The 18,034-nt window shown below is 44.2% G+C and overlaps 1 protein-coding gene across 1 annotated transcript in view; it reads right to left on the bottom strand.

The window, feature by feature from the left end:
* The window catches only part of SEMA3D (semaphorin 3D), a 188,887-nt gene that overhangs the window by 38,162 nt on the left and 132,691 nt on the right, over positions 1-18,034 (bottom strand). Inside the window, exons 9-11 of the mRNA XM_006032351.3 lie at positions 15,216-15,330; positions 14,745-14,814; positions 11,675-11,819 (exon numbers count right to left, since the gene is read on the bottom strand). Coding sequence (XP_006032413.2) covers positions 11,675-11,819; positions 14,745-14,814; positions 15,216-15,330 — 330 coding nt within the window. The remainder of the gene's footprint in view (positions 1-11,674; positions 11,820-14,744; positions 14,815-15,215; positions 15,331-18,034) is intronic.

Raw genomic sequence — 18,034 nt, 5'->3', positions numbered from 1 at the left:
GATTCGATTCGGCCGAATCCAAATCTGAAGACTCAATGCTGATTCAGAGAAATGGCAATTCAGACACAGACACAGCTTTAAAAGGTTTTTCTACATATCTTGAGGTAGCAGGGATGGCTCATGATTACTGCGATGCTGGGGCACATGGAGTGTCCCACAGGAACGTGGGACGGCCTTCCATGTGCTCAGCGGTGAACTCGGAAGTGGACGGAAGTACCTCCTGTCCACTTCTGGGTCTGCTGGGGAGTGTGCACGGGGGGGACCCCAGGTGCCCGCTCCCCCCCGCCCCTGGACCCAGATGGCACCAGTCACTGAGCCCCCTATGCGCTCCCAGGTGGACCCGGAAGTGGACGGAACATGCTTCTGGTCCACTTCCAGGTCTGCTGCTGAAAGCGCTGGGGAGCCCCCTGCACTTCCGTCGAATGTTCCATGTCCCCCAGCATCGCAGCACTCATGAGCCTCTGCTACCTAGAGGTATGTAGAAAAAAACTTTTAAAGTGGTCTCTATGTCTGAATCTTTCCGAATCTCTCTGAGATTCAGAAGGTTCCAATTAGATTCGGAGAGATTAAAGTGTCCTCTGATTCAATTCGGCTTAAGAGATTTGCCCACCAAATTGGGCCAAAACTCCGCCGAATTAGATCAGGGACCAAAGCTTCACACAGCCCTACTACATATAAGGCTGAGAAAGAACTTAATTAACCCGCATTGCTTCTGATAACAAATCTCACCATAGCATCTGTGTACCTTCCCATTTTGACGTGACTGACATCTCTAGTGGAGTTTCTGTGTATGGCAACATGCAAAGAACAGGCCAGACACTATTCAATCTATTAAGTGTCTAAATGAATTTAGGCAAATATGTGGGATCTACCCGCGGTGGAATAGGATCTGGCTCAACATGTCCACAGTATATGTTACTCTTGCCAGATGTATTTGGTTCATTGTTTTTAACACTGTTACTTGCACATTCATTCACAAATTAAAAAGAACCAGAGGAAAAAAAAAAGAAATTAATACATGCTTGGAACATCTATGTTCAACCATTACGTAAAATATTCACCAAATGTTGATGGATTGATTCAATATTCACCAGTGTCTATGTTCCACTGACTTCAGTGGGAGTTCACTTAGGCAATAACTGCTTTAGGCATAATTCTAATCTTAGTTATCTTAGTTATATTGGCATGAACTCAGAAAAAAGTGCAGTGAAGTTGCTAGTTTGCACAGATATAATGAAGATCAGAATCAGAATCTGGCCAGGTGGTCAGACTGCACTGAGTTGCTTATTGGTGAGGAAAGCAATGTGGTCTGGAGGCTGGACCACTAGACAAGGTTTCATTCCTGACACTACCACTGACCTGCTGGGTGACCTTGGGTGTGTTACTCAGTACCTTTTTGCCTAAATCTGCTCATCTGTAAAATGAGGGTAGTGATACTTTCCTCTTTTATAAAGTATATTAGTATCTATTGATTAAAACATAGAATCATAGAAAATTAAGGTTGCGAAGGACCTCAGGAGGTCACCTACTCCAACCCACTGCTCAAAGCAGGACCATCCCCAACTAGATCATCCCAGTCAAAGCTTTGTCTAGCTGGGATTTGAAAACCTCCAAGGATGGAGCTTCCACAACCTCTCTGGGTAACCTGTTGCAGTGTTTTACTACCCGCCTAGTGAGAAAATTCTTCCTAATATCTATCCTAAACTTTCCTTGCTGCAACTTAAGACTATTGCCTCTTGTTCTGTCATTTCCCACCACTGACAACAGTCTAGCTCTATTCTTTTTTATACCCCTGTAGTTGAAGGCTGCTATTAAATCCCCTCTCAGTCTTCTCTTCTCTAGACTAAGTAAACCCTGTTCCCTCAGTCTTTCCTTATAAGTCATGTGCTCCGGCCCCCTCACCAATTTTGTTGTCCTCCACTGGACTCCCTCCAATTGTCCACATCCATTCTGTAGTACGTTATACAAGTGTGCCAAAACTGTGCACAAATTATTTGCAAAATGGGGAAGGCCAAATTATTTGCAAAATGGGGAATTTGAGCTGGAGGTCCTATGGGCAGTGAAAGAAACTCAGGGGCTTCCCAAGTAATAACAGGGAGAAGGTTCAGCAACATAGAAGATGTTGCCCTTCTCTTTTTTCTTCTATAGTCTAAAGGAAATCTGCATAATTGAAATCTAAACCGGGTCAGATGTTGGTAAATTAAGCCTAATCTTTCTCAGATAAAATATAATGGCGGTTAATATGGCTACATTGCACATATAGAAGCTTTCTTTTATTATCTGCTTGTTTTGTTAAATTTCTAGTTGAATGCAGCCATGAGTGTATGGCCCAGAAAATGTGCAATGTGTCTGCATTAACATTCTGGAGGAACCCTGGCCAAGATTTTTTAAAGCAATTGCAAAAATCTCTTATTCTGGATTAAATGGCTCATTTACCAAAATATGGAGTACTTCACAGGTCCTAATGAAACCAGTAAGAGCTGCTGGATGCTGGGTGTATCTACATGTGCCATTAAGATGACGTTATAAACTATGGCACAAGCAGATACTCCCAGGCGCAGTGTTTGCATGTGCACCTGGGACCACAGCAGTTTGAGCTGGGACAGAGCATCCCCGGACTGGCAACAGGCTGGGGAGGAAGGAGTGGTCAGCCCTAGGCTCTGGGTGGCAGCACTGGGCAGCAAAGAGGCTGGCTGGGGCATGAGAGGGCTGAAACTGCAGAGCCATGTGGCTGACCCTCCAAGCCTGCTGCCAGCCTGGAGCTATACCACCCCAGGTCAAACTGCTGTGGTCCCGGATGCATGTGCAGATGTGTGTTTCTGCACAGTAAATTACTCCGCCATAATTAAATAATTTACTGCGCCCTAATACCAGTGCATGTGTAGATGGTGATGCTCTACTGTGGAGCTAATTAGTCAACTCCACAGAAAGTGCATGCGTAGATGCACCCACTGAGTACTCTCTGAAAAGCAGGACAATACTTTGGAAACTGGACTTTCAAATATTGGGTCTTAGGATTTGTCTTTTTCTTTAATGGTGCATCTGTAACACTGCATTTGTTTTGACTTCTTTATTATTATTATGACTACTAATGCTTCTATGACTAAAAATAAGTCTTCATATATATTTCAATAGGTATATAGGGCCATTAACCTAATCAAACTTAAAGTCCCATGTTGCAGAGTGCATTCAGCACTTAGGAGCCAAAGTCTCAGTGATAGGTAATATAATTTTGTACCTAATCTTTAGGCACTGAGCCACCTAGTGGAACTCACAACATGCAGTTTAAGAACCCAATCTCCCTAAGGATGTGTGAGAAAGCTGGGAGCAGAAGTATGAAATCCATAAAGCCTGAGCTGGGATCTGCCTAAGCTAGAGAATAGGAATTGCTGATGATAGGAGTGTACCCACTTTGGGATCTCAGGGTCATTACTCTGGACTAATCGGGAGATGCCCCCTTCTATTCCAGATTCATAGATTTGGACTCTTTTCGTGGACCCTGTTCAATCCTGTTTGCTGTTGTTCAATCCTGAAGCTGTTTCACCGTGCTTGGAAGGAAGAGAGTAGGCAAGCTCTTGGAAGCAGGAGAGAATCAAGGCAGAAAGAACCAGAGCCAACTGCTTTACAGTTAGGACACTTATCTGGGAGGGAGGAAACCAGGCTTTCATTCCCTGTTCCACTGAATATTCCACTACTTACATCAAATATTCAGTAAAGCTAAAGCTAGAAGCCACATCTTCTCCTTTTAATTAAGTGCCAGATTTATTAGTAGTCTAGAGACATAGGCTTAGAGATACCCTCTCTCATCCAAATGGAACAGCTTCAATAGCAACGATGGAGGGTCTTCACCCAGAACATCCTGTAGACTGGTGTTTATGGCTTTGTCTTAGGAGTTAAGCTTAAATCCTCTCAATCAGGGAGGGAATTAATGTAGATCCCCAACATCCTTGGTGAGTTCCTCGGTCCTGAGCTATTGGACAACAGGGAATTCCACCGTAACCGCCTGCTGCTGTGTTTTGTGCAGCACTGAGTCTACTAGGCATGTTCCAGCAATGCTTGTCAAATGAAGCTCTGTAGGCAAAAGAGATGGAGAAATACCAAAATTATAAATCATCACAGGATGGAGAGGTGAGATCAGTGCTGATCTACTGAGCTTCATCAAGAGTGAAGAGCTTCTGGGTATGTCAAGAACTTCAAGTGCCTGGTCAATGTTCACATGAGGGTTAGGGTTACATTGAAGATAAGCAGTGGTTTTGAAAAGCTGAATTTTGGACAAAGGGCTAGTTTGGATCTAGTCTTAAGCCACTCTGGAAAATGGGACTGGTTAAGTTATATGAATGACTTTAAGTATTTTAATCTACATTCAGTTCCATGGCTGGCAGCATGTGGAGCTCCATTGTACATTATGCATTTTGAATGTGCCTTCCAGTATGATCTGTGTATCTCCAGAGACAGAGAAAGGGCAAAGTATGGCAGAGCAATCCACAGGGAGGCTCAGAAAGCAGAATTTTGTGCTAACCTTGCTTATATTTAGAGCAAGCTCCAGGGGAACCAGCTAGGCACAGCCAGGGAACAGCAAAACAAGTAAAGTGGTCAAGGACCAACCTTTTTCATGAAAGAGAAATATTTTTTTTAAAGGCTCAGATGCCCTTGGCTGATGCCTGATCCTAGACTGAATCAGAAGAAAATGAAATGTTAGTTCAGCTGGAGAATGGATTCAGCTAAACCTCTATTCAAGGTCTGCTTTACCCTGTTCTAGTGCCAGCCTTAAGCGTGCTGTATTGCATTTCCCTGTAATGCACCTGTACTGTGAATATTAGGAAATAATTTAAGAGAGAATTACTCTGAGGGTGATTAGAATGAGAGAACTCAGCTACGTGACCTTGACTTTGCAGGTGGGGTGGCAGAGTGCTCCCTAAAGCCTTGTAAGTATGAAAGGTAACAAGATTCATTGAGTCCTGGAAATCTGCTGTTAACTCACAGATGATTTATGTGAGGAAAGCAGACTGGTAAGGAGGAGGAGGAGGAAGTCCTTTCTGGACAAAAAAACAAAGTGAAAGATTTCACGTAATTGAGCTGCCCAATTAAAGTGGGGAGATCAAAGGAGAGAGGAATGGGAGAAGTAAGGAATTCATTCCAACCTATAAAAGATCAGCAGCAACAGGAGATAAGTTTAAAAATAATAATCAAAACCTGTTCAACCTCAATGTTTTATGAACACACTTATTATAGCACGAAAGCCAGCCAGCCAAGAGAACAGTGGGAGTCTTTGGCAAACAGCGATATCTCCGAGGCTCATTCTCCTGGGACTAGTCTAGGTAGATGGAAAGTAAATCACCTCTCCTACCTACCTTTGCATTGGAAAATCATAGGGGACAAGAAAAAAGAGAGAAATAAGATTGGTGCTTAGATATTATGGCAAGATGGTCCATTGCAAAGGGGAAGAGAAAGCAAAAGGAAGGGGATGGGAGTTGAACAAGAATGTAAGACAGACATTTTAGGATAAACTACATTTTAATTTTAGTTATTTTAGATTTTTTCAAAAGAAACTCGTAGGAAATAAAAATACAAAAAATTCAGAAGTCCCATGTCATATTTTGCTTTTAGAGTTTGAAGTGGAAAGAAATCAGAAGAAATCAAACGAACAACCTCTTAAATGTGGATTGAGGGATGGCTTCTTCCTTTGGGTACCTCCTTTCAAGGTTGAAGTATTGGTTAGGATAAAAGACTATGCCATGGATTTCCTACCAGACCTTTCACAAGTCAGTTAATGAGAAATTGCAGACCCACTGAAGTAACTAGGAGTTTTGCCATGGACTTCAATGTTAGACCTGTGAAAATATCATTAGTACCTCCTAACTGAGGCTTTGCCGCCCTAAATTCCTTTAAACATTTGGTCCTCAATTTCTCAGTTTCGAATCTGCAAAGTGGAAAGTATTTTTTTGTTTCTCACAGAAGCACTGAGGGTGACATCCAGGAAGGTTGTAAGGTGTTCAGCTACTGCAGTGCTTACAGCCAGGTACATAGGCAGAGTAAAAGCTCTTATCTCCTGGACTGCTCCAAATCCTGCTATTCTGCCTTTTCCTTGGTGCTGACAAGAAATTATAAACCCAAATTTTAAAAAGGTGAAGAACTTTACAATATATGTTAAGCTCTGTGTTCATAAATATGCCTTGCATTACTTGTACTGTTAATGGAAGTGTCCCGGGTGAGTCCTCATGCAACAAGGAAGAAACAAGCTTAAGTTGTACCTGGTTACAATTCAGATCAATTTTTTTTAGAGGTGAAAGAAAAGTTATAATGATAATGTCTTGCTTTTCAAATAGATCTTTGCTTCAGACCTGCTTTCTTTTTATATTTGATTTTGCCCTTTCTCCAGTTCCCAGGATTAGTACTTATCAATCCTTTCCCCATTGTTTAATTTCCTGGAGCTCCCTATTAATGCCAGGAAAGGTCGGGCTGAAAGAAAGATGCATTTTACACTGACAAAGCCTAAAGAGTGAGTCTGTTCCCTAATCAGGCATATCAGCGGTCCTTGAACTTACAAACTAACTGGGATCGCAGATTCTTATCCCATTACTTGGATAAGCTTATGTGACCCCTTTGCTCCTATGGATTCTTTGCTTGTATTCCCCTCTCGACACTGTTTCCCTTTCCCCCTTCATTCCCCCGCCTTCTTTCCCACTTTTTGTAATCCATTCACTCGCTCCCCTTTATACACTGCTCTATGCTGTCTTTTCACAGCATCTGATGGAGTGAACTCGAGTTCACAAAAGCTTGTGCTCTATACATATCTTATTTAGTCTGTAAGGTGCATCTCCACCCAGCCTTTTGCCTTGAACTAACACCAGAGGGCAAGCAAGCAATGCCAGTGAGAAAGGAACTGAAGCAAGTAAGGGCTCCTGCTGTCTGTAATTGTCTAGCATTGTAAAGTCCTGACATCATGGTCATGTTGGGAGTTTATCTCTGACACAAATTGCCACAGGAAGCATTTTGTCAAAATTTCAATATCAAAGTGGCCACAGCATATATAGCAAGCAGCTTTATTTACTTAGGAGATAAAGTTAGCAGAGCTGAATGTTAAATTAGGGTGACAGTCTCTTGCTTCCGTATAAATGCCTAACGGAAGTCAATGCATCTCTGCAAAGGCAAACATCAAAGGAAATGCATTTCACAGTGTATTCATTTTTGTGTGCTGCCAGTTGTTTAAAACATAAGAAATGTAATGAAATCAGAAGCAACGCTGGGCATGCTAATTTTATGGCTTAGCTTTTGTAATCAAATAGTCACTTTGTATTCTAGTGTTTGACAAAATTAAAAGGACTAGATTGTGTCTATTTAATATTCCCTAAGCACTACATGAGTTAACCTATCCAATGGGAAGCTCTGGTGGCTTTTGCTTTGGGCACAATGGGCACTTTTACACACGCTCCAGGGGTGGGGCAGCGGTGTTTTAATTATAGTAGCTCCGAGAGACACTCTAATTAAAGCGCTGCCACACCTCCTGTATCAGCATCCCTGTGCTTAAAAGTAGTGGCAGGGGTGCTTGAACTAAAGCTTGTTTCATGAGCTTTAGTTCAAGTGCCCACCGACTCAGGAGGCTGCTGGAGCATGGCATTTGCCACGCTCCAGCAGACCCTGTTAATCGAGTCTGCTCCAACGTGTTGGGATTCCAGTGTCCTGGGAGCAGCAAGAACACCCCTAAGGCCTGCAGCATATCTCCCCCTGTTTGAATACTGATGTTGAAAAGCTGTATAACCATTAAGCAGAAAAGCAGAAGAACAGGGGGGCTTGTCTGTCAAATCGGATTTCTGTCTCTCTCTGACAAAATTGAAGACCACTTGCACAGGATTTTGGTTTAGCTTACTATAAAAAAGAAGCGTGAAAGGATATATAATTAAAATCCTAATTCGGACTCAATATCCCAAACCTCTGATTTCAGTGATTTTCTGATCTGGGATGGATCTATCTCAATATTGAAAAAAGGATCAATTTTCAAAAATATGTAATAGAAATAATTACTATTTTATGTGTAAATATGTTCACTCGATGCATAATTAAATATGACAGACACTCTCTTTCCTAGGACCTTCTTGACTACCAGTCAGCCCCTTGCTCAAACACGTACTCAAACTCTTACCCAAGTCCATGGAGTAAGGACTGAATGAGGAGGTCCTAAGGATTTCAACTTTGTATAGAACTATTTTCTCATGGTTGTTATAAGCAGGGATCTGGGTTTTCAGTTTCCCGTGGATAAACGGAAAATGCGGATTTTCACCTTTACCCAAGAAAAATGCAGATTTTTCATTTTAACAGAGAAATATGCGGAGCTTGCTTTTTTGCTCTCTGCAGGCTGGCAGAGTTCCAGCCTGCAAGGGGCTGGGGGCAGTGGGAGGAGGGCGGTCAGGCAAGGGGTGCCATGTACATGTATATGCACATGGGTGCCAGGGCAGCTCCCACAGGTAAGTGAGGGACAGGGACTGAAGACCCCATACTGAGGTAGGGAGGGAGGGAGACAGTTGGGCAGGGCAGGGCTGGGGCTGGGGCTGGGGCTGCTGGCGATGCATGGGGCTTGGGGCCTGGGGCCACAAACCACAGCTGCAGAGCGGGCACCAGCAGGAAGCGGGATGGGGCCACAGGTGGCTTGTCCAGGGGGCTGGTCAGCTCCCTGCTGCTCCACGCACTCTCACGGGGGGGTAGGTGGGACCTGTGCCCCCCAGATCTGTGTGCAGGATGGGGGTGGGGGTGGGCTGGCTGCTGTGGGCTCAGGCTCCCAAACCCTGCTTCCACCTCCGCGGCCGCTGCAGCCCAGCGGGTGAGACCCGGCACAGCAGGGCAGCACGGGGCTAGGCAGGGAAGCTCACTGTGACTGCTGCAAGCCCCGCGCTGCCCTGGTGAGGCATCCCCTGTCTGCCATGCAACAGTGAGAGCACAACCCCGTGCTGATATCCCTGCTGCTCTAGGGCAGACAGGGGGCATGTTACCAGGGCAGCGTGGGGCTCACAGTGGTGGCAATGAGCTTCCCCACCCAGGCCCGTTCTGCCCTGCCATGCCAGGTCCCACCTGCTGGGCTGTGGAGGCCCCAGTGGAGGGCAGCAGGATGGAGAGCCTGAACCTACAGCAGGCAGCTGGCCCCACCCCGCGCGTAGATCTGGGGGGCATGGGGCCCTCTTGAACACCCGGAGTGTGCACAGTGGCAGGGAGCTGGCTCTACCGCCCAAGTCCGCAGCAGGCAGCCTGCACCCACCCTCCACGGGCTCCGCTCCAGCCATGCCACCCATGAGTGAGCTGCAGCAGCCACCACCTCTCACGCGTGGTAGGCAAGGCTCGGGTGCTGCTGCGGGGGGCAGGGTACTGTGGACTTGGATCCCTCACCCCGTACCCCTGGCCTGCTCCAGTAGGGATGGGAGGGCAGGGGCTGTGGATGGGGAGTGAGAAGCATCAGCAGGGCCCAGGAGGCTGTGAATGGGGAGTGCGGGGCCTGGACTTGGGTCCTGGTGAGCTAAGGGGGCAGGGAGACCTGTGATTTTCCATAATAAAAATCCCAAAATCAAATATGAAAATTTACAGGTACTTAGAATTTATTTTACTATAGTGACTGAGGCACTGGTAGGCTTCCACATCACTTTAAAGTTGTAAATAAAAAACATTGTGTTCAATTGATACCTACATACATATATAGTGGCATTTCGTTTTAATCATGGATCGTGGGGTTTTTATCAGAGAATTTGCAATTTTTTTTTTTTTTTTAATCAGTGAAGTTGTGATTTTTTTTTTTTTAATATCAGAGAAAACTAGGATTCCTAGTTATCAGGTGTTATACAGGAAGTCATTGTAGACTTAAGAAGTGGAGGCTTATTGAAAGTATTGGTTTGTCATCAAACTTTCTGAAATGTAACATTCTCTCAACTAGGTGCATGGAAATCAGCCAGTAGAATCACAGACACGCCTACGTGTGACTCACACATCAGTCATGTGATGGTTAACGTACAATAAATGATTGACACTACAACCCCTCAGTCAGTGTATATATTTTAGTACAGCATATTCAACCTTTTCAGACACTACAGAACCTTAAAAAGAATAAGGGCCTTGTTACACAGTAATTTTGGGCCGCTCCTGGAGCTCTTAACACCTGAATTGTCCTCACATTAACAGCTGAAACTAATTTTAAGCACTCGTTAGTCAGCTCAAAGTTACACCGCTCCAGGGCAGGATTATCTCTGACCTGTTTTACCCATCTTGCGTTACACTCTGGTGTAGCCACTCTAGGCTACATCTTAGTGTAAACACCCCACTCAGCCCCTTTCTCCTGCTGGCCTGGATTGGACCCACTATCTCCCCTGCCCACCCCAGCACCCCAAATCCCCACTTACTGCCCCCCTGCCAGCCTGCCCCCATTTATTTGTGGCTGCTCATGTTGTCTGTCCCAGGGGAGCAGGCAGGGGAGGGTTAGTGTGGACAGCAACAAATAAACAGGCAGGTGGTGTGGAGAAGCCCCGGGGCAGTGGCAGGGGGGAACCAGGGGAGCGCCTAGGGGATGCGGGGTGAAGCCCAGAACGGGAGGGATGGGATTCTTACTTTTCAGTCCTCCAGACTCCTGCTTGCCTGAACGTGCAATTCCTCCAAACTTGAGCTAGCGCTAACACCAAGCTCGAGCTAGCACTAATAACATACAATATGTGAATGGTGCACAGCATATAACAAGGCCTATATCTAGTTCTTTAGATACTAGGTGAAATTTTTTTTTTCATAATAATGTTGTCCACTGCTATCCAACTGTAGTGAAGGTTGACATTTTACACCTGAATTTTTTATGACATTTCAAATTTTGAAATGCAAAAAAGTGGAGAGAAAATTTTGAATTTTTTTTTGTTTTGTTTTTTTTTGGTTTTTTACTTTTCCCTTAAGTTTTGCCTGGTAACTTGTACCCAGAGAATTATTTGAAAATGTTTTCTGACAATAAGTTTTAGATTTCTTCCTATCACTTTTTCATCAGCATTATTTAAAATGAGCCATTATTTATATTTCTTTTATATACATACTTTATAGAATAAAATTAACACACACAGAGGGAAAAATAGATAGTTAGAGACAGACAAACACATAGACACACAGACTAATAGACATCATCAGGGAAATGTTATATTGCCTCTATTTAAAGTGTGTGTGTGTGTGTGTGTGTGTGTGTGTGTGTGTGTGTGTACACATACATACACCCACAACCTGCCTATTCTTACAGATACTCATTGTTTCAGCCAACAATAGAAGCTGAAACAATGGCTACATCTAAGTCCTATTAAAAGACAAGATTTAAAAACTGAGTACATCATCATTATTTAATATTCAAAAAATAAATGTACTCAGAGGTTTATTAAGTACTGGCATTTCATGCATGATCTCTCCACCTACAGATGGAAAAATAACCAAAAAACAAGCAACCAGAACATGAGTGATAATGAGTGAGGAAACAGACAGTCTGGGCACAGTGTTATCTAAGAGAAACGGAAGACATATATAAAAAGGGAAGGTAGAAGCCGGAGCTGTCAGCATGAGCAAGAGTTGAAAGGATAATTTAAAACATCCTGAGAGTACAATATCAGTTACTAATTTTTTAGGGGGGGGGAAGGTCCCCTGACTAAAAATAGAAGCATACTCTTAAACAGATACCTACTGTACCAGGTCTTGGATATGGGATGCGACCTTCATATTGTACCCATCGATGATCCACACTTTCTTTATGCGCATAAGGACCATTGAACACAGCTCTGATATCAGCCATGCTGTACACGCATACTGCAGAGCCCTTGAATACAGAGCTGAAAGAAAATAATCATATTTACAAGGACTTAAACATATTTATAAAAGCATATTTATAAATGACCTCTACATTACAGAACTGATCCACAGTTCACTGAAGATAATATAATCATCCTCACTGACTCAGATTGGCTTTGTATCTAGCACTATATCTGATTGTTATTATGGCTGAGTACTATTTACAATTTATGTACATTATGGATTGTAGAATCACAGAAGAGTAGGCTAGAGGGAACCTTAGGAGGCCACTTAGTCCCACGACTTCAAGGCAGAATCATTTCTGACTAAGCCATCCAAGTGTCTCTTGAAAAATGTCTATAACCTCTTTGGATCGTCTCTTCCAATGCTTAATAACCATCACCCTACATTTCTCTTTCTGTAATGTAAGACTCCTTGTTCTGTCTTCTACGGCCACAGAAATGAGTCTATCTCCACCCTTCAGGTATTTGAAGCCTGTTATCAAATACCACTGCCTCCCCTATACCCCACCTCATCTTTAGCTCTCCAGACTAAATAATCCTAGTTATTTCAGACTATCCTAATAAATTTCCTGGACCTCTAATAATTTCTTGTCACTCTCCACTGGATTCTGCCTAATTTGTCCATATCTTTCTTGAAATGAGGAGCCCTAAATGGGATACAGTACTCCAGTTGAGGCCTTACAAGTGCTATTAGAGCAGGAAAATCACTTTCCTTGATTTGGAAATGACACTACTATTAACACAGCCCAGTATACTATTGGCCTCTTTTTGCAACAAGATGACACCGTTGGCTTATACAGAATTGTAATTATCAGGTCAAAGGTTATCAGGCTATACTTAATATCATTCAGAAAAAGAATTTAAAGCTTTGCTCTGTTGGAGCCTAGGCTTGTCAAATCTGTGAACATCCTGGATGCATGTTTTAACCTAGAGGTTGAAGGGATCTGGAGATCATGGGGCAATTGGGAGAGGTCCCGGATGATTGGACAAGGGCAAATGTAGTGTCCATTTTTAAGAATGGGAAGGAGGATCCAAGGAATTACAGACCCACCTCAATCCCTGGAAAAATCATAGAGCAGGTCCTCAAGAAATCCATTTTTAAGTACTTGGAGAAGGCAGTAATTAGGAAGAGTCAGCATGGATGCACCAAGGGCAAGTCATGCTTGACCAACCCCTTTGCCTTCTATGATGAAATGAATGGCTCTGTGAATGCGGGAAGAGTAGCGGACGTGATATACCTTGACTTTAGCAAGGCTTTTGATATGACCTCAGTCAACATTCACCTTCCCTGTGAAGACTGAAGTGAAAAAGGCATTGAGCACTTCAGCCTTTTCTGCATCCTCTGTCACTAGGTTGCCTCCCCCATTTTAGTAAGAAACCCAGAACTTTCCCTGATCTTCCTCCTGGTACTGCCATATGTGTAAAAACCCTTTTTGTAACCCTTTATGTCCTTTGCTAATTGCAACCCCAATTGTACTTTGGCCTCCTGATTTCATCCCCTCATGTCTGAGAAGTGTGTTTACACTCCTCTCTAGTTGTTTGTCCAAGTTTCCAATACTTCTAAGCTTCCTTTTTGTGTTTTAGCTCACTGTAGAGTTCCCTGCTAAGCCAAGCTGGTCTTCTGCCATACTTTCTACTCTTCCTGTGCAAAGGGATGGATCATTCCTGCACCCTCGGTAAGCTTTCCTTAAAATAAAATCAGCTCTCCCATACTCCTTTGCCCCCCAGACTGGCTTTCTAGGGGATCCTGGCCATCAGTTCCCTGAGCGAGTCAAAGTTGGCTTTTCTGAAGTCCGGAGTCCGTACTTTGCTGCTCTCCTTTCTTCCTTTCCTTAGGATCATGAACTCAACCATTTCATGGTCACTGCTGCCCAAGTTGCCATCCACTACTACATTCCCCACCAATATTTCCCTGTTTGTGAGCAGGAGGTCAAAAAGAGCATGGCCCCTAGTTGCCCTCTCTAACAGTAGCACCAGGAAGTTGTCCCCTACCCTCTCCAAAAACTGCTAGCTGTATGAAGAAAGTCTCATCTACCTCACCCTCCTGATCTGGCTGTCTACAGCACATACCCACCACAACTTTACCCTTGGTGCTCTCCTCTTTGAACCTAACCATAAGACTTTCAACAGGCCTGTCTCCAGTTTCATTCTGGAGCTCTGAGCAAACATACAGCTCTTTTACATAAAGCACAACTCCCGCTCCAGTTCTCTCCTGCCTATCCTTTTTGAACCCATCCATGACAGTGTTCCAGTCATGCGAGCTCCCACCAAGTCTCTGTTACTCCAGTCACATCGTAGTTCCACAATTGTTCACAGATTTCCAATTCTTGTTTGTTTCTCAGGCTCCTTTGATGAAGATAGTTTTATTAAATTACCTCATAGACTGTACTGTGGAGGTCCTCACAAGGGTATCTGAGTGCTACAGAATACATTATTTGCCTTAACAAGGAGAGGAGGAAGTGTTATTTTTCTACCACCTTCACCTGTAAATCAGGCTGTAGTACTATAACCCATTTGCTATTGTAAGTGACCTTCTGCTAGATGACTCTGAGATACAATCCTGTTTAATTTCCAAAGATATTCAAGATCAGCCAACAGAGGGGAATGAAGGGACTTCACAGGGAGGTGCTGAGTTCTCAGTCAAGATGTTCAAGAAGTTATGAATTTTGAAATTCAATTACATCATAAACTAGAACAAATATATAATATTTTTGTGAAGTTTTCATTCTTGTTTTAAACTACCTTTTGAAGATCAGGCACCTATTTAGCTACCTAGAAAAGAATTTGGGAAACTAACTTTATGCACCTATTTTTGAAAACACAAGCCATGGTGATTAGCAGTCCAATCCTTATTTAGAACAACTCCCTTTGACCTGAAGGCATTTTTCCCTTAATGAAGCTTTCAGGAGTGGATTTCAAGGGTGAATGTAACCCTACACATACCTTGAAGTGGTGAAGACTCCATACACTAGAGGGTTTCTCTCATCTCTTGTAGAAAGTAAGAATATATCTTCTGCAATAGGAAAAGTTTGTTTTTATTGAATAGCCATTAAACACTTCCACATTCACCACCTTTTTATTTGACACTTTGTAAACATACAATAAATCCTGACACTTCTTTGATTTTGCATTTTTGTCCTGTGAATTATACTAAAGTGCTGAGTTATTCTGACTGTGAATGGGCTGATTTCTACATGGAACCAGATGAACATCTCTCCAAAGAAAGAAAGGAGAGTAAAAATCATTCTGACTGAGCTGACGCTCGATTTAAATCAGCAATAATTTTGTTAATGTCAATGCAGCTGCCAGTGCTGGGAAATGTGATGTTAGATTGAGGCCCCAAACTGCTGTCAAGCAAAACAAAAATATAAAATGAAGTTACGGAGTAAAATCATAAAAGTCACTTCAACTTACGGAGCTCATCAAAATGTGTGTCTGCTCCTTCAGGCCCAGGTATTGAACACACCAGCCTTGCTTTAAGGAAAGTTGTCCACTTATTTATGAGGCTCCGCTGACCGCCCATATCATTCTAATTGAGAAAGACAGATAGTTTTGCTTAACAAACATTTGAGTAAAATAAGTGACTTTACCTAAATATCTGAAACATCTGATGATGCCCTTCCAAGCCATTTTTATAACCATGCTTCTTGTCTTGTGTCAAATTCTGACCACACCTATACCATCTGTGTGCATGAATGCACACACGTGTGTGTCTGTGTGCACATACATGCACATATATGTAGCAGAATAAAGATTAAGGGGAAGAGCTTGACATAAACATTTCTCTAGAGAGAAAGGCTGAGGATAGCAGGTGCAGGACCTCCCAGAGTTAACGTTGCAGTGTGATTTACTTTACAACATCACTGTTATTTGTTTATAACCTTGTGACTTTTACCTTTTCAGCTGGAGTATGTGAGACTTGTTCTTATACATTTATAGATTCATAGATTATCCCAAACGTGTTTTTGTTTTTTCCTTTAAAGTTTGAGAAACACCCATTTTGATTTATTTTTTCCCTTTAACTAACCATTTCTCAGCACCAAGTGAAAGATTAAATGTTATCCTCTATCTTCAATGCTGTTTGTGTTGTTTCTTTGGTCAGTGTGTCATACGTGAAATGCCCCAAACCACCTGGCTCCTTCTCCTGTAGCCTCTTACTCTCATTAGAGTTATTTTTGCAATCTGCAGTTCTTTAAGAATTGTTTATAAACAGAATAATCACAAGATTATTTTGGACATAAGTCTCAAAGACAAAATACTACACTTCCCTGTGGTTATATAAATGAAAATATTGTGCTGTTGGCCATATGCATATAAAGCATAGGGAGGTACATCACATTACTCATTTGAGTCAATGTTCTCATTTCAGTTTTTTTCTATATTCTCCTCTAGATGATTTCCACTGTGCTGCACCAAAGGATCTAAAAGACTCTGCTAAATGATTTAAGGATTTTTCTGAAGACATAAGAATTATGATATCTGTTCCAGGACACAGCTGGAAAATTTTGTTGCTGGGGGAAAAGGGCAATTCGGCAATTAGCATGCACCTGCAGGTAGCTCAGGCAGTCTGCTGACTGGAAGGGTGCAGGGCCCTGGGAGGATATAACCCTGAGGCTTGGGCTAGCAGGCTGATCTCTCCCTGGCTGCCACAGGGTGAAGAACTCCAGCAGCAGGGCTCCTGAAGGGACTGCAGTGCTGCATATAGATCCCCAGTGAGGCCAGGGGAGCCCGCTAGGCTATGGACCAGGGCTGAGAGGCTATCCTAGTTGAGGGGTCAGAGAATATTTTCCCTCTTAACGGGGCAGAGGACTGCTTCCCTTTGTGTTTATGTTATAGCCCAAGAGCTTATGGTTTATGTCAGTTTTATACCAGCGGTTTGGGCTGGCATTGTAGGGATGGTATACAGAGGTCCCATTGGTACTCATGGGGCATGTGATTGCCTTGAGCCCTGTCAGGCTATTGAGCCCAGAGCGGGCAGGGAGTGGGGCCACAGAGCCAGACATGGGCCAGGGGCCCAGTGCCTGAGAGGGATGCAACCAGACAGGGGCCAGAGGCCCAGTGCCCGAAAGGGGCATGACCAGACAGGGGCCTGGAGCCTGGAAGACAGAGGCCAGGGGCCCAAAATCTGAAAGAGACAGACCAGAGCTAATGCCTCAAAGCCAGGTTCAATACAGTGGGCATTGGCTAGAAGGCTTAGCTGAGAGCAAAGGGAAGCCCCAACAAAAGAACAGTGTGATAGCAACACCCAAGAGGCTTGGGCTGTGGCATAGGAAAGGGCTGGAGCCATATATTTAGTCCCTAAGGCGTCAGATGCCCTGCAGCAGCACAGCTGTATAGAAGGCCCAGCTAGGGGCTTAAGACCAGAGAGGCCCAGCGAGGGACCTGGGCATAGATCAGTACAGTGCTGAGAAACCCCAGTGGGGGATCAGTTGGACTGGGGCCATGTTAAGGCCTGTGGACAGCCTACCTATTATTATTATTATTATTATATTTCCACTAAGCAGGGCACAATCACAGTGCCACTAGGGGGTATTACAGCCACCCCTGGAATCCCAATGTGCTACACACAATCAAAATGATACAATCATGCCGCAGAGCACCGAGGTGCTCTGCTTCTAGAGAGGAGAAACTGCCAGGGAGAGAGAGACAGAGCCCTGGCAGGTCATAATGAGCCCAGCTGAGGGTTGCCAGGGTAACAAGCGCAGCTGCGGGTCGCCGGAGCAACTAAGGGGAGCCAGCTGCCTGGAGGGGGCAGGGCCTGGCCCTTATAAAGCCCAGGGCTGAGGCCAGGCTGGCAGTTCCCTGCCAGCAGCTGGAGAGGCAAGAGCTCCCTCAGCCAAGATATGGGGAGAAGCCTGACTTGCAAGTACAGCTCACGATAGCCCTGAGAGGATTGGGCACTATGGTTTAGCCAGGGGGCTTTATATTTGCGTTACAGCCAGGAGGCTCTAGTTTATGTTCGGCTTACATATTATACCGGAGGCTTGGGTGAGTCTGTAGGGGTTGGAGGAGGCCTCATAGGGACCCCAGAGAAGGTGGGGTGCCCTAGCACCAGTGAGGGTGCAGTCTAGTGCCAAGGGGGCGCATTATCCTCATAGGGACCCCAGAGGTGTGGGGGCCCTGAGCGCAACCAGTGGGTTGCGGACGGGGAACAGAGACCCCGGGTTGTATGCGGGATACGTAGACCCCGGCCCCAGAGAGGGGCAGCTTTGAGACGCCCCAGAGGGGGCATG

This window comes from Alligator sinensis, unplaced genomic scaffold (genome assembly GCF_000455745.1).
Source record: "Alligator sinensis unplaced genomic scaffold, ASM45574v1 scaffold1347_1, whole genome shotgun sequence".
In the NCBI taxonomy this organism is placed as follows: Eukaryota; Metazoa; Chordata; order Crocodylia; family Alligatoridae; genus Alligator; species Alligator sinensis.
This window is presented reverse-complemented; position numbering and strand designations above follow the sequence as displayed.